The 13,277-nt window shown below is 36.8% G+C and overlaps 1 protein-coding gene across 1 annotated transcript in view; it reads left to right on the top strand.

Annotated features, from left to right (window-relative positions):
- The window catches only part of GSTCD (glutathione S-transferase C-terminal domain containing), a 132,080-nt gene extending 122,444 nt beyond the window's left edge, over positions 1-9,636 (top strand). The window contains exons 10-12 of the mRNA XM_022567073.3: positions 1,604-1,634; positions 4,574-4,643; positions 7,915-9,636. Of these exons, the coding sequence (XP_022422781.1) occupies positions 1,604-1,634; positions 4,574-4,643; positions 7,915-8,051 (238 nt within the window). The 3' untranslated portion in view covers positions 8,052-9,636. The remainder of the gene's footprint in view (positions 1-1,603; positions 1,635-4,573; positions 4,644-7,914) is intronic.
- Positions 9,637-13,277: the final 3,641 nt, after the last annotated feature.

Genomic DNA, 13,277 nt, shown 5'->3' with positions numbered 1-13,277 from the left:
ACCCGTGTCCCCTGCATCAGCAGGCAGACTCTCAACCACTGCGCTACCAGGGAAGTCCAACTCCACATGCTTTTGTAAATTGTTTCACCTCAGGCAATCTACTGAAACTCTTTTTGCCTACATTTTCTCATCTACAAAAGGGGGATTATAATAGTAACTACCTCAAGGTTTTTATGAGAATTGAATGATATATACGTTAATCACTTAGAAGTGGCACAGAGTAAGCACTCCATAAATGTGAGCTGTTGCTAACTACAGTAGTAACAGTAGTAGTTTTAAATTCTGCCCGCGAGTGGTGGTGGTTAACCTGCAAGCTCAATGGCCATTTTTACAGTCCTCCTTATCCCACATAGAAAAGGGAGACATTTTAATTCTCACCACTTTAACTCAACCTAGTGGAGGGCCATTCTTGGTGTTTATGACATTTCACTCTGACTTACAGTTACGGAGAATCCAGCTGATCATTTTAATTATAGGAGAGATTAAATATGCTAGTTTTGGAAAGTCTATCCTATCATGTGTCAAAAAAGACTTCTTGATCATTTTCATCATTGCTTTTTAGAAACCTTCGAAATTTCCATTTGAATTTGTACTTAAGAGCTTCTAAGTAATTTAAAGTAAAAATAATAGCCTTTTTCTTTATTTCATTATTTTGTTGTTTCCTATAATTTGCAACTGTTGAGAGAAGAACAAAGGATCTCTGGAAAAGCAAAAAATAAAATATAATTTGAGGGTTATTCAATACTTGAAACTTTATTTTATTCTAAATCTATACAGATAAAATGTGTAGTTTAAACCCATCAAGAAATTTGTAAGTCTAGCACTATAAAGATTCTTAAGAATGGTAATTTGAGTTGTTCAGCCTGCAGTCTCACTTAACTGATTTTAAAGCCTCAATTTAGGGACTGTCAACTTTTTCACATCTGTAGATTTACTGAGATTTGCCCCCTTTGTCATTAGAGGACAACTCCCAGGTCACTAGCCCTTTGCCCTCATCACCCTAGGGCCAGGTGCCAGACAACTAAGGATAGCCCCTATGCTTCAGAACCTACTGACATTGTTCCAACCGGCCAGTCCTAAGCTTGATCACTCTGCCCTGCCATTCCTGGAATACGTAATAAGGGCTATTGACCGTGTTTTACCCCATTGTCTCTGCCTCCTGATCAACCTGGTGCTTTCCCATGTGACCCTGTATGACATGGCTTGCCCCCTCTTCTTGGGAACTCTGAATAACAAACTTTCTTTTCAGTGGCAGTCCTCTCCTGATTTGTTGGCCTCACCGCACCTGAATAACAATAAAACCTACATTTTTAAAGTGCCTGAATCTGTGTGCACCCATGTGGGGAAGAGAAAAAAGTTATACTTCTCTAATAGTGTAAACAATCTTTGAAAGAAATTCTTTAAAATTCATTACATACCGATGGTATACTTTTGTCTTTTTATAAAGATATTTCAAACTGGCGTAGTTTTTAGTTCAGGACAGTATTATATACTCTTCAGATAAAATACATATTTTTGTTTATAATTTAATTTCTTCAAGACTATTTCTACTCTTAATCTTTGGTATTTAAAATGAGTAATTCTTTTCTCTTTTCTATTTCAGTGAACAATTCAAGAAAACTTTATCATACAAGGTAACTTTAAAAAGATCTAGATGTTTTCCTCACATAGTTTTCATTGCTTCTTTATTTTCCTTCTCAAATTTGTAATGGAGTATATAATCTATAGTTATACTTGAATTACTCATGAACATCTAATACGGATTTTTTTTCTTGTTGGCAAATCAAGATTAATCTTCAAGTAGTTGACAAGATTTATGAAAGGTCCGAGAGTTTACCCGACTCACCAGCTAACAAGTTAGCCTGCCACAGTTTCATGGATGCTGGCAGAAGATAGGAAACTCCCGAGTCAGAGACAAGGGATAGAATTGCTCACAGCAGTAGGAGTAGCCAGACTATCATCATTTTTACACTGACTCTCTGAGGCCCAGTTCCCACAGGGCAGCACAAACAGGGCTAGCGGACACCTACATATATACAGTGAGTTGCATTATAGGGGAGGAAACCTGAGTTTAGGAAACTCAGATGTTTTACGATGTAGTCTTTAAGTAAGCATGCCTCCCCTTTTCTCTAGAGGGAAACACTGTATAGCTTCCAAGGCCATTCACTATACAAATGTCTTTGAAAAGATAATCTGGAACAGAGGTGAATTTTTCTGTAAAAGGTAAGATAGTAAATAGTTTAGGCTTTGCTAGCCACTTGCAAATCTCCCACATACTCTACATTGTCCTTGTCATTGTTTTTATTGGTTTACAACCCTTCAAAAATGTAAAAGCCATTCTTAACTTTCAAGCCATACAAAAACAGTTCATAGGCTAGATTTGGGTTGCCAGCCCCTGGTCTGGAACAGAGACAGTGCCTCTGCTTATAAGATGTGAAGAAACACAAGAGACCCGCAGAGAATTGTCTTCCAGCGGTAGTCAGAACATTACATAGTTTTGAGACCCACAGAGAATTGTCTTCCAGCGGTAGTCAGAACAATACATAGTTTTGAGACCCACAGAGAATTGTCTTCCAGCGGTAGTCAGAACATTACATAGTTTTGAGTCACCAGTCTGAGCAAAAAATAAATAACCAAAAACTAGACCTTTGTTTTTAATCCGTACTTGAGTGATGCTGGGTAAAGCAAACTCTTAAGAGGGTATATGGGAAAAACCTAGGGCAGTGAGGAGGTAGGCTGCCACAGCCTCACTGGCTGGGGAAAAAATGTAAACTTTCTAGAGTTGGGAGAGATGGGACACCCAGGCTCTTTCAGAGAGCATAAAACTCCCTGGTACCTCAGTTCATCTTTATCTCCTCTTTCTCCCACACCCCCAGAGCTGCTTGACTACCCGCCCTTTGAGTGTCTTAGGTGTAAATGCTCTACAGAGAAGTCTTAACCTCTCGGATGCTATTGCAAGATGGTATCTCAGTATTTCTTAACCATGGTGGGTGGACTGGCAGGCAGAACTAAATGAACCTAGTGCCCGGATATCTTGAGAGTCACCTTGGAAGTATTTTCCTCCATAGTTCAATTTAGGCAGCAAGCCTTTACTGAGTACCTACTATGTGCTTTCCCCTTTCAGAATTTAACTTCTACTGGGGAGAACACATACACAAATAATTCCAATAAAATATGATGAGACTTATCAGGACAAGGGAAACAAACCTCATCTGAGGTTGTGATTGCCTTGACATTACCTTTACTTAAAGTGAACCTTAATTTACAAACATGAGGACAAAGAGCATGCTTTTCTTCAAATTATATAATTCTAAATTCTTCAGTCTCTTTATGCCAGTTCATGGGAGCTTAGTAAATGTTATTCATTTGAATCATTTTATTAGTATCCTACCCATTGCCACTAAATTTTATAGTGGCCATTAAAGAAGTTTTTTTTTTTTAGAGTTGAGACAAAAGTAACCCTTCTAAAAGAACCAACATCACACAATCACTTATTTAATAAGGTAATCAGAATAAACTTAAAAGTTGAGACAAAAATAACCCTTCAAAAAGAACCAACACTGCAAATCACTTATTTAATAAGGTAATCATTATAACCTTTTTAAAAGATGTAAGCCTCAAATTGAATGTACAAAAGACTAAGGAGACAAATGATTGATCTGAGTTCAACACTGTTTGCTAAGCTGACAGGTGAGATCATTTACACACTTGGAAACTACAGCTGTTTTTTTTTTTTTTTTTTTTTTTTTACTACAGCTGTTTTGAATGAACAGTTGTCACGGGAGCAGTGCAGTCATCTCAACTCTGAGTAATCACTCACCTTGGGCTACTTGCAGATAGATATAAGAGTGCAGTGCAGACTCATCACCTCTCTGTCCCTTTAAAGGCTTGTTCTTTTCATTAAATTAATCTTTCCTAAAATTGTTAAGCAGAAGCAATAATCTCCCTCCCATTCTCTCCAGTCCCCTTTACAGTCTGTCTTAAAGCACAAATAATGCACCTCCTGCAGCCTTCTGGAGTGGGAGGAGGGAGTGGGCCAGCCTTCTCTCCTCTGAAGGGATGGAGGGAATGGAAGGGTCCAGCCAAGCAGAAGAGGAGCCAGCACCCTGCTGGGGATGTGGGAGAACTGCAGAGGCCACAGTAGTGATCTTCTATAGTACTTCCTTTCCTTCTCGTAGTAGAGGCAAAGCCACTTAGAATGTCTTCTTGGAGCCATGTTCCTGAGACTCAAATTTTATTCAAAGGAGAATATAAGTGACTTTTAGGTCTTTTAGTTTAACACATTATAACCACAAAATTGTAAGCATATTTTGGCTAAAAGCAGCTGGGTAAGGAGCCCTGAGGCCCTTCCATGCATCTGTTCTTAAGAACTATATCTGAAGAACAGTCTACTTGAAGGGAGAAAAAGTTATTGAGTACCATTTTCTGAAAATGTGCTTCTTTCAAAAATACTATTTGTGCAGCACTTTATGCAATTAAACAATGTAGAGTTCCAGAAAAAGTAGTTCATTTTTTGTTTTTTAATTTTGAAGCAGATTAAAATAAAGCTACAGTCTATTGCTTTTTCTTTTAGGAACACATGATTCTATGCAGATTTGCAGATCAGACAGCTGTCCAGCTTCCACCCCAACGAAGGCTCATAGGTATGTGTTTTCACAGAGCAGCTGTTGAGTAGATTACGTACAAGATGCCTAGGAATCAATGGACCAACTCTATACGGGAAAATAGGGAACCCCTATTTTGTCCATTTATCAACAAGGCACTAAAGTTTGTTTTTCCCAGAAAAAAAAAATCTGTCTTGAAAAGGGCTCTAACTATAACAATATTTTGTCCCATTTTTGTCAACATTAATACTTTCCAATGTATCTTCAGTGTTTGTACATTGAATAGAATTATTATGTTAAATCTTATTGTTACAAACAAACTGAAGAATCTATCAAAAGCCATAGAAGAAAATATTAAAGATGGAAAAATCAGCTATGCATGCCAAAATTGATATATTACAAAATCTATAAACAAGGATGATAATGTTTTCTTTTCAGAAAAAAGTATACTCGTATATTATTAATCATAGACCAATTTATTTGACATTTGTAATATTAAACATTACCTAACTTGGAAGAAAAATAGCATTTCAAGTTTAAGTAATGAATTTATCCAAGACTTTGCTTTAGAAAAAGTAATCACATTTGGAAGGATAATAGCAGCTAACAGCTATTGCACGTTTAAGCTCTGAGCTAAATGTCCTCCACCCATGATCTCAATAAATTCTTATAAAAATAATTATGGAGTATGTGCTGTTGTTTACATTTTATGGATGGGAGAGCTTGGCCAGGATCCTTCAGCTGGTGGATGGTGAAGCCATACTGTAAACCCTAATTATTTGATTCCAGACATAAAGCTCCATTTTTGCAATGACCCCCAGTGATAGAGTCACATCACTGGAAGGTTAGGTTCCAAAATTAGGGCTTAACATGATTAAATAAAGTCAAAACTAATCTTAAAAATTATTCAGAAAAGCCCTGCATTGGAGACCATCATGATATAGCAGAAAACAGATTGCTGTTTCTTTGGCTCAGCACCAGGTGTAGTAATTAGCTTGCATTCAGGGACCATGTTGCATGAGAAATAGTTATCTTTAAACTGTAAACTCAAGGTCAGCATAGCAAGATAATCACAGTTGGAGAGGCATTTGAGACGTGAGTCTGAAGGAACAAGTGATTTCCTTCTTTTTCTACACCCTGGAGCATAAACATATGGAAGAAGCTTGCTCTTTCCTGCATGCAACCTCTTTCATTCTCTTTCCCTCTTCCTCCTCTTTTTCCCATTCCCAACATTTTGAGTAGTTGAATGCACAGTTGAATCTATATATAGAGAGAGGTATAATTTACATATGTGTGTGTGTGTGTGTGTGTGTATATATATATATTTATATATATCAAGTTACATTTGCTACAGCTCCACTAGAGTCAATGAAGGCATAATTGGTGTGATGGATGGGGGTGTATATGTTGATGTTTAGGCATCAAACCAGAAGGGAGTGGCTGGGAGGGAAATTGCTAGAGTGGAGGAGGAGGACCATTTGGCAAGATCGCTGGCATGAAGGGAGGGAAAGTCAGGTTCAAAGTCACAGACCCCATGAAATGTCTACATCTATTCTTTGAACCATACTTTTGTTCTGTGAACATTTTAGGAAGCTTCCCAGACCCCGAAAGGTAGACTACCAACAACTGACTTTCAGTTGTGAAGACACTTCTTCAACATGTAAAAACATGAGACTCTTCTACGTAATGCAAAAGGAAAAATTAACTGGACTGGGGTCAAAGCCAAGGGTAAATGAGCTGCAGTGTAAACCCAGAGTGGGTACTGAAGGAATGTAGAGCATCCCATTCTGACAGAGAATGTTTCATTTTAAATTGAAAGGTAGGTGGGGTGGAGGGGGGAGCATTTACAGATCTTAAAGGAGGAACAGTATTTTAAGGAAAAAAAGAATGTCAGCCATGCAGCTGTTGATGAAGAGGGGGCCATTTAGCCTAAATAGAATCCTAGACATCTCTTTTTATATCGTTTCTATCGCAGTTCATCCTTTTTGGCATGGGGCCTTTTAGGGGAAATGTACAACGTTTTTTTTGGTTTTTTTTTTTTTTTTGCGGTACGCGGGCCTCTCATTGTTGTGGCCTCTCCCGTTGCGGAGCACAGGCTCCGGACGCGCAGGCTCAGCGGCCATGGCTCACGGGCCCAGCCGCTCCGCGGCATGTGGGATCTTGCCGGACCAGGGCACAAACCCGCGTCCCCTGCTTCGGCAGGCGGACTCTCAACCACTGCGCCACCAGGGAAGCCCATACGACATATTTTAAATCTGAATCTTTCGTTGTCAATTTCTTACCTACTGATTTCACCTTCCACTGTTTTTGTGGGAGGATTCATCTGTCTTCCACAGAAGAACTTTTCTATTTCAGTTACGTCTTTACTTTTAAAGCTGTTCTAGCTTAGCAATTTCTGCTGTCATTCAAATAAATCATTTTAAAATAATGTATAGGAATTATTGTAATTATTGAGGAAAAAATGGAACGAATGAAGTTCTGCATAGTCAGTAACCTTTTTCCAAGAAGATGAAAACGTTTATATATTGAATTTAAAGAAATTGAAAGTGTAAAAGTAAACCTTAGCTTTGAATGTATTCAACCCCAAATCAGTTTTTTTTCCTTAGCTACTTTGAATTAGAAGTTTGCATTTGCCAAAGGACACAAAATAACTGCTTTGCTTGCCAGTCAAGTTTCCTCTTTTGTTTTCCAAGATTAGAAAGAAAATTGAATTACCGCTATTTCATAAGGGTACAGGAGCTCTATTAAATTAAGATTATATTACACTCAACATTACACATCCACCTGAAATAATCAGCACACAGTTGAGAATTTTCTCAAATATTTTTCTGTTATTTCTTCATTGTCCTAAAAACTCCATGTGCAAAATGTAATATGTCTTTCAGGTATCCCTTTGTCTGGATGTTATTTTAGATATTCTTAAAGACAGATTTTTTTTTTTTCTTTTACAATATTGCAGATAATGTATCTTCATAGGGCATGAAGAGGAAAGGTGTTAAAATGGATTTTTAACCAAAGCGGGAAATGGAATCTGTAATTTTTATTTGAGATTTATTTATAAATACATTTTAAAAGGTTAACATTCTTTAAATTACTAGCAGAAACAAATCTGTGAAATGTCCTATATTTGTAATTGTCTTCTGTCCATACTGATCAAGAATTAAATTGAAAGAGACGGAACAGAACTTGGGGGCAAACATCATTTTGCGTAGTACTCGTAGATTTTGTCATTGTAGAGAGTCCCTTAAACAAATTGAAGCTGCACTGTTAGCTGAAGAGTGTCTCATGTTACCATTTTACTGTATTTCAGGAAAACAGTGCATGTTCCTGGTGGATCTGGATCGAGCAAGAGCTGCAGAAGAACGTGGCTACTCCATTCAAGTGATGTCCATGGAGCCAGAGAGCTGCTCTCCCAAAAATAACATGATTGTGGGAGTCCCCATTTAGAATGAGATATTCCACGTTTGATGTTTTGCCATCCATCTCTGTGATGAAAGCCCAGTGGCATCCAGGAGGGTCTTGGCATAACTAGGAAACAGCATTAGCCATCTTGAACCTATTGTGCTCAGGGAAGAACACAGCAGGAAAGTCTTGGAGGAAGGCTGCCTGCAAAGCATCACAAATGCTCTTGTAATTGTGATTAAAGGACTGCTGGTTTTCATAGTGAGAATCCCCTGAAGTCTCAGCTGCCAGCAGAGTGATACTCACAAGAGGAGTTTCCATTACTGGAATAGTGATTTCTTTCTCAGTTCACAGCTTTTCTGATCTTGCCAGTGTGGGGTTCAGTTCAAAAGAATGTACTTGCGGCCTTAAAATCATTTAGAGATTCAAGTGGAGACCAAAACTAGACTCAGTGGGGTTTGTTTGTTTGTTTTTTATATTTTTAACAATTGTACTTTTTAAATAATTTTTTCAAAAATCTAGTCAGATAGTTACAGTGTGCTTATATTTTTAAGCCAGGGTGAGTTGGACTTATATATCATTTCATATACTCCTTTAAACATATTTCTCATAAATTACCAAATAAGATCATTGCTGGTTCAAACATCTTATATGAAGGCATTAAACAATTTCAGTAAATTTCCCATTACAGGAACATGTAATTTGGACCTAAATTCTAACTAAGCAGTAAATACATTGATTTATTAATTCAAGTCAATAAATAATTGTTGCAGATCCATTATTTTCAAGATCCTGACCTAGATTCATCTAAGGATACAAAGATGAGTTGCAATAGACACAGTGCCTTGCCTGTAAAAGTAAATTATGTACAAGAGAAAGATTCATGAATTAGTTAAGTTCTTTACATCATAATATAATGTATGGTCACAGGATTTGTTTTTCGGATACCAATCATTTTTTATTTTTATTTTTTTGGTAAAACATACTGAGTATAAATTGCAGGTGGAAGGAGTTGAGTATGGAAGCTTATTTGAGTAGTTCTCTCCACCCAAATTGTTCTTATTCCACCAGCCAAAGTTTTTAAAACCAGATGGCAGGTCTTTTCTCACATGCTGCTAATTATTTTTTACGTGTCCTGGGTTATTCCACTTGAGCTGAGATTTATTTCATCAATTTTGATGTTTTCAACCCCCCGTATGACACATATCATGAGGAGAAAGGGCTTTAATAAATAACTCTTTCATCACTGTGGATTAAAATACAGGAATAATTTATAAAGGGGACGGGGGTTTGAACTCTTGCTTTCTGGGATAAAATTAAAGAAAAGAATTAACCATCAGCCATGAGTATCTTAGTCATTTGCACGTATAAACACACCATGCTCTTTTAACCAGGGCTTTCTTTTTCAATTGAGGAAAAATTTACAGCCAATAAAATAGCAGATTTTAAGTGTTCAGTTTGAGAAGTTTTGACAACCATATATACTCGTGCAACCACCACCAGAAATAAGATATACAATATTTCTGTCAGTCCAGAAAATTCTCTCATGTTCTTTCAGTTCAATTTCCCCCACCCCAAAGGCAACCACTCTCTGATTTCTATCACCCTACATTTGTTTTGCCTATTTTTGTCCTTCACATACATGAAGTCATTTAGTATGTAGTCTTTTGTGTCTGGCTTCTTTTGCTCAACATGGTATTTTTTGAGAAATATCCACTTTGTTGTGTGTCTCAATGCTTTCTTCTTATTCCTAAGTAGTATTTCATTATATAAATATATCAAAATGTGTTTATCCATTCTCCTATTGGTATTTATTTGGATTGTTTTCACTTTGAGGATATTAAGAATAAGGTCTATGAATGTACAAGTCTTTGTACATTGTACAAGTCTTTTTGTAGACATATATTTTCATTTCTCTTGGATAAATACCCAGTAGTAGAATTGCTGGGTCATTGAAGAAATGAATGTCAGTTGCCAAACAATTTTCCAAAGTTGTTGTACCATTTTATATTCCCACCAGCAACGTATAAAGGGTCTAGTTCTCTAAATCCTCACCAACATTTGATGTCAGTTTTTTAAATTTTTACCATTCTGGTGGATGTGAAATGGTATCTCATTGTGGTTTTAATTTTCATTTCTCTGATAACTAGTATGTTAAGCATATTTATAAAGTGTCTACTCAAGTCTTTTGCTCATTTTTAAAATTAGGTAATTTGGGGTTTTTTATTGTTGATTATATATTCTGGATATGAGTCCAATGTCATATAAATGTATTGAGACTATTTTTCCCAGTCTGTGGCTTGCTTACTCATTTTTATAATGAATGTTTCAATTTTTAATAAGCCTAATTTATATTTTTCTTTTATGGTTAATATTTTCTGTGTCCTCTCTAATAAATCTTTACCTACCCTAAGATTATAAAAATTCTTCCTATGTTCTTATAGAAACGTTATGGTTCTAGCTTTTTACATTTAGGTCTATGATTCATCTCAAATCAATATTCACTTATAGAGGTAAGTTTTGAGGAATATACAGTTGTTTCAGTGCCATTTGTTTAAAAAACTTTCCTCCTCATTGAATTGACTTTCAACTGAATTCTCAGTTGAAAAACGATAGATGTATATGTATGAGTCTATTTCTGAATTCTCTGGTCTGTTCCATTCATCTGTTTGATTATTGGAGCTTTATAGTAAGTCTTGAAATTAGGTAGTTTGTCTTCCAATTTCACTTTTTATTTTGCAGATTATTTTGGCTGTTCTAAATCCATTGTTTTTCCATATAAATTTTTTAATTGGCTTATCAGTTTCTTTTAAAAACAAAAAGGCTGCTGAGATTTTTGGTATTGCCTGGAATCTTTAGATCAGTTTAGGGGAAATGGACACGTTAACAATATTGAGTCTTACAATCCATGAACGTAATGTACCTTTCCATGCATTTAGATCTCCTTTAATTAATCTCAGCAATATTTTGTAATTTTTAGAGTAGATGTTTTATTTATTATTCTTTGATAGTTCTGAGGCTGTTACCTTGAGTTTTTGCATGCTGTTCCCACTACCCAGAATAGCCTCTTTTACCCCTCCCACTAACATAATCTCATTCATCCTTCTGTTCTTAAACTCAACCTCCTGAGGGACGCCTTTCCTAACTTCCCTGGAGTTAGGTACCTGTTATAGAATGTGCACCATCCAGAGGAGTCTTCTCCATCCTCCCCAAGTGACTCAAAGCACCCCTTCCCCACGCACAAAAAAAAAAAAGCCCATATGATGAATATGGAGAATAAAAAAGGAAGTGATCCCACTGTTCTCCCACCCTTGTTCTCAGGCATGGAATTCTTCAGCTGTGTTGGCTGTGGCCAGTTCTAGACATGGGTATTAACAATTGCTCTTGATTTTTTCTGAGTAAATCCTTGCCAAGGCTTCTTCTCAGCCAGAGCAAATAAAAGGGGTTGGATACAGGCAGCAAGGTTGTTGCAGTGACAACAATACCAGAAAGTGACCTGGTCTCACCCCTACCCTTGTCCATCAAAAGCAGCGCTGCTCCTCAATGATTTGTCTCCCCCATGGTTGTAATATTAGAAGCCAGAGCTTATCGTTCATTGACTTTTGAGCCTGGCCCAAAGAAGCAGGGGACAACTTTATCTTATTTAAGGAGACAAATTTCAGTCATATTAGAAAACAAAATATTTTCAGAGCATGCATGCAAAGTAAAATGTGCATAACAACAGTTAAATATTTTACCTCATTCTCAAGATTTTGGCTACAAGTGTTGCCAGCTCTGTGGTTCCAGAAAATTGCTGTTAATAGAACTTCCACATACTGACACCTGTTTTTCTATTGACTTTCATAGTATAATTAGAGCTATGTTCCTGTGGAAGTCAGGGAATTGTACTAAGGCATACATTTTGTTTAAAGTACAAATTTTTGAAAACAGACTCTCAATGCAAAGTAGTTAGGAGTTTTTGAATAGGTTTTTAGATTACACCAGAAATACATGCCTGTTGAGGAAAACCTAGATGTGGCTAAACAAAAAGAGGAAACATTTTAAAGTAACTTAATACTGTGTTGTATTCCTTCCTAGACTTTGTTCTGCACACGTGCGCGCGCACACACACACACACATACACGGATTTATTTAACAAACACTAATACTGTATTTAGTATTTGCTAGGTACTGTTCTTTACAAATAATAACTTATTTATTCTTTTTTTTAAGTTATTTAATCCTCATAATGACCCTAAAAGCTAGACACCATTAGTAATCTCATTTTACAGAACTAAGGCCAACGTTTCATAGTAAGAGCAGACCCAGATTTGAACTTAACCAGTGAATGGCAGAGATAATATTCAAATTCAGGCTCCTCCACAATCCTCTTAGGATCGGCTGAAACAGCCTATACTAACTAAGTCCCTGTACCTTTTGAAGTTCTACACAAGAAAGATGTATTTTTTGCTCACACTACATATCCACGTTAGCGCTGATTCTACATTATCTTCACATCTGACCAGGCAGCCTCTACTAGGAACGTAGCTTGTCTCATGGCAAAGGAAAAATAGGCATGGCAAACTATCAGCTGGCTACTGAAGATTCTGCTCAGATCCGTTATACTGCACTTCCCTTATTTTGTTGACAAAAGCCAATTACATAGCTACTCCTGAGTTTAACAGGGCGGGGATGTGTATATAACCTTGGTGGGGGGCGTGGGGGGAGGCGGGTTGCAGATAATTGCAAACAATAATGTACCACTAACAATATAGTTGAAGGAGAAAGAGAAGAAAAGAAGGAAGAAGAAAACAGAAAGAAAAGGCCATTGTATCTTCCAGTTTAGAAACAGATTCTGAATGCTATTGCCTTGGTGTAGGGCATTTTACTGGATCCATCAAAGAGAGAAAAGGCATGTATGTGCCACAAGCTTTTCTGACATTGCTCTGTGGACTTTTCATACTTACTTTCAGAAAGGAATTTTCCAGAAGACGCTCAAAGGGGTTGTTTTTATTGTTATAGAAGGTTGGAGAAACTTCTACTAAATGGAGTTTCAAATTTGCAAATTCTGCCTCCTGTGTTAAAGTGCTTGATCTATAATGCCAAATATTCCTTCAGGAAGGTATGAGTTTACATGCCTAGGAATGTATGATTGTTTATATCCCTGTACTCTTAACCAACACAGGCATTATCAGAATTTTGTTTTAATCTTGGCCAATTTGATGGTCAAAAATCCTATTTTGTTTTGATATTCATTCTTGAAATTATTCATATAATTGCATATTTTTCATA

Source organism: Delphinapterus leucas, chromosome 5 (assembly GCF_059928025.1).
Source record: "Delphinapterus leucas isolate spDelLeu-1000000601 "Yukka" chromosome 5, BTC_Dleu_Yukka2, whole genome shotgun sequence".
In the NCBI taxonomy this organism is placed as follows: domain Eukaryota; kingdom Metazoa; phylum Chordata; class Mammalia; order Artiodactyla; family Monodontidae; genus Delphinapterus; species Delphinapterus leucas.
This window is presented reverse-complemented; position numbering and strand designations above follow the sequence as displayed.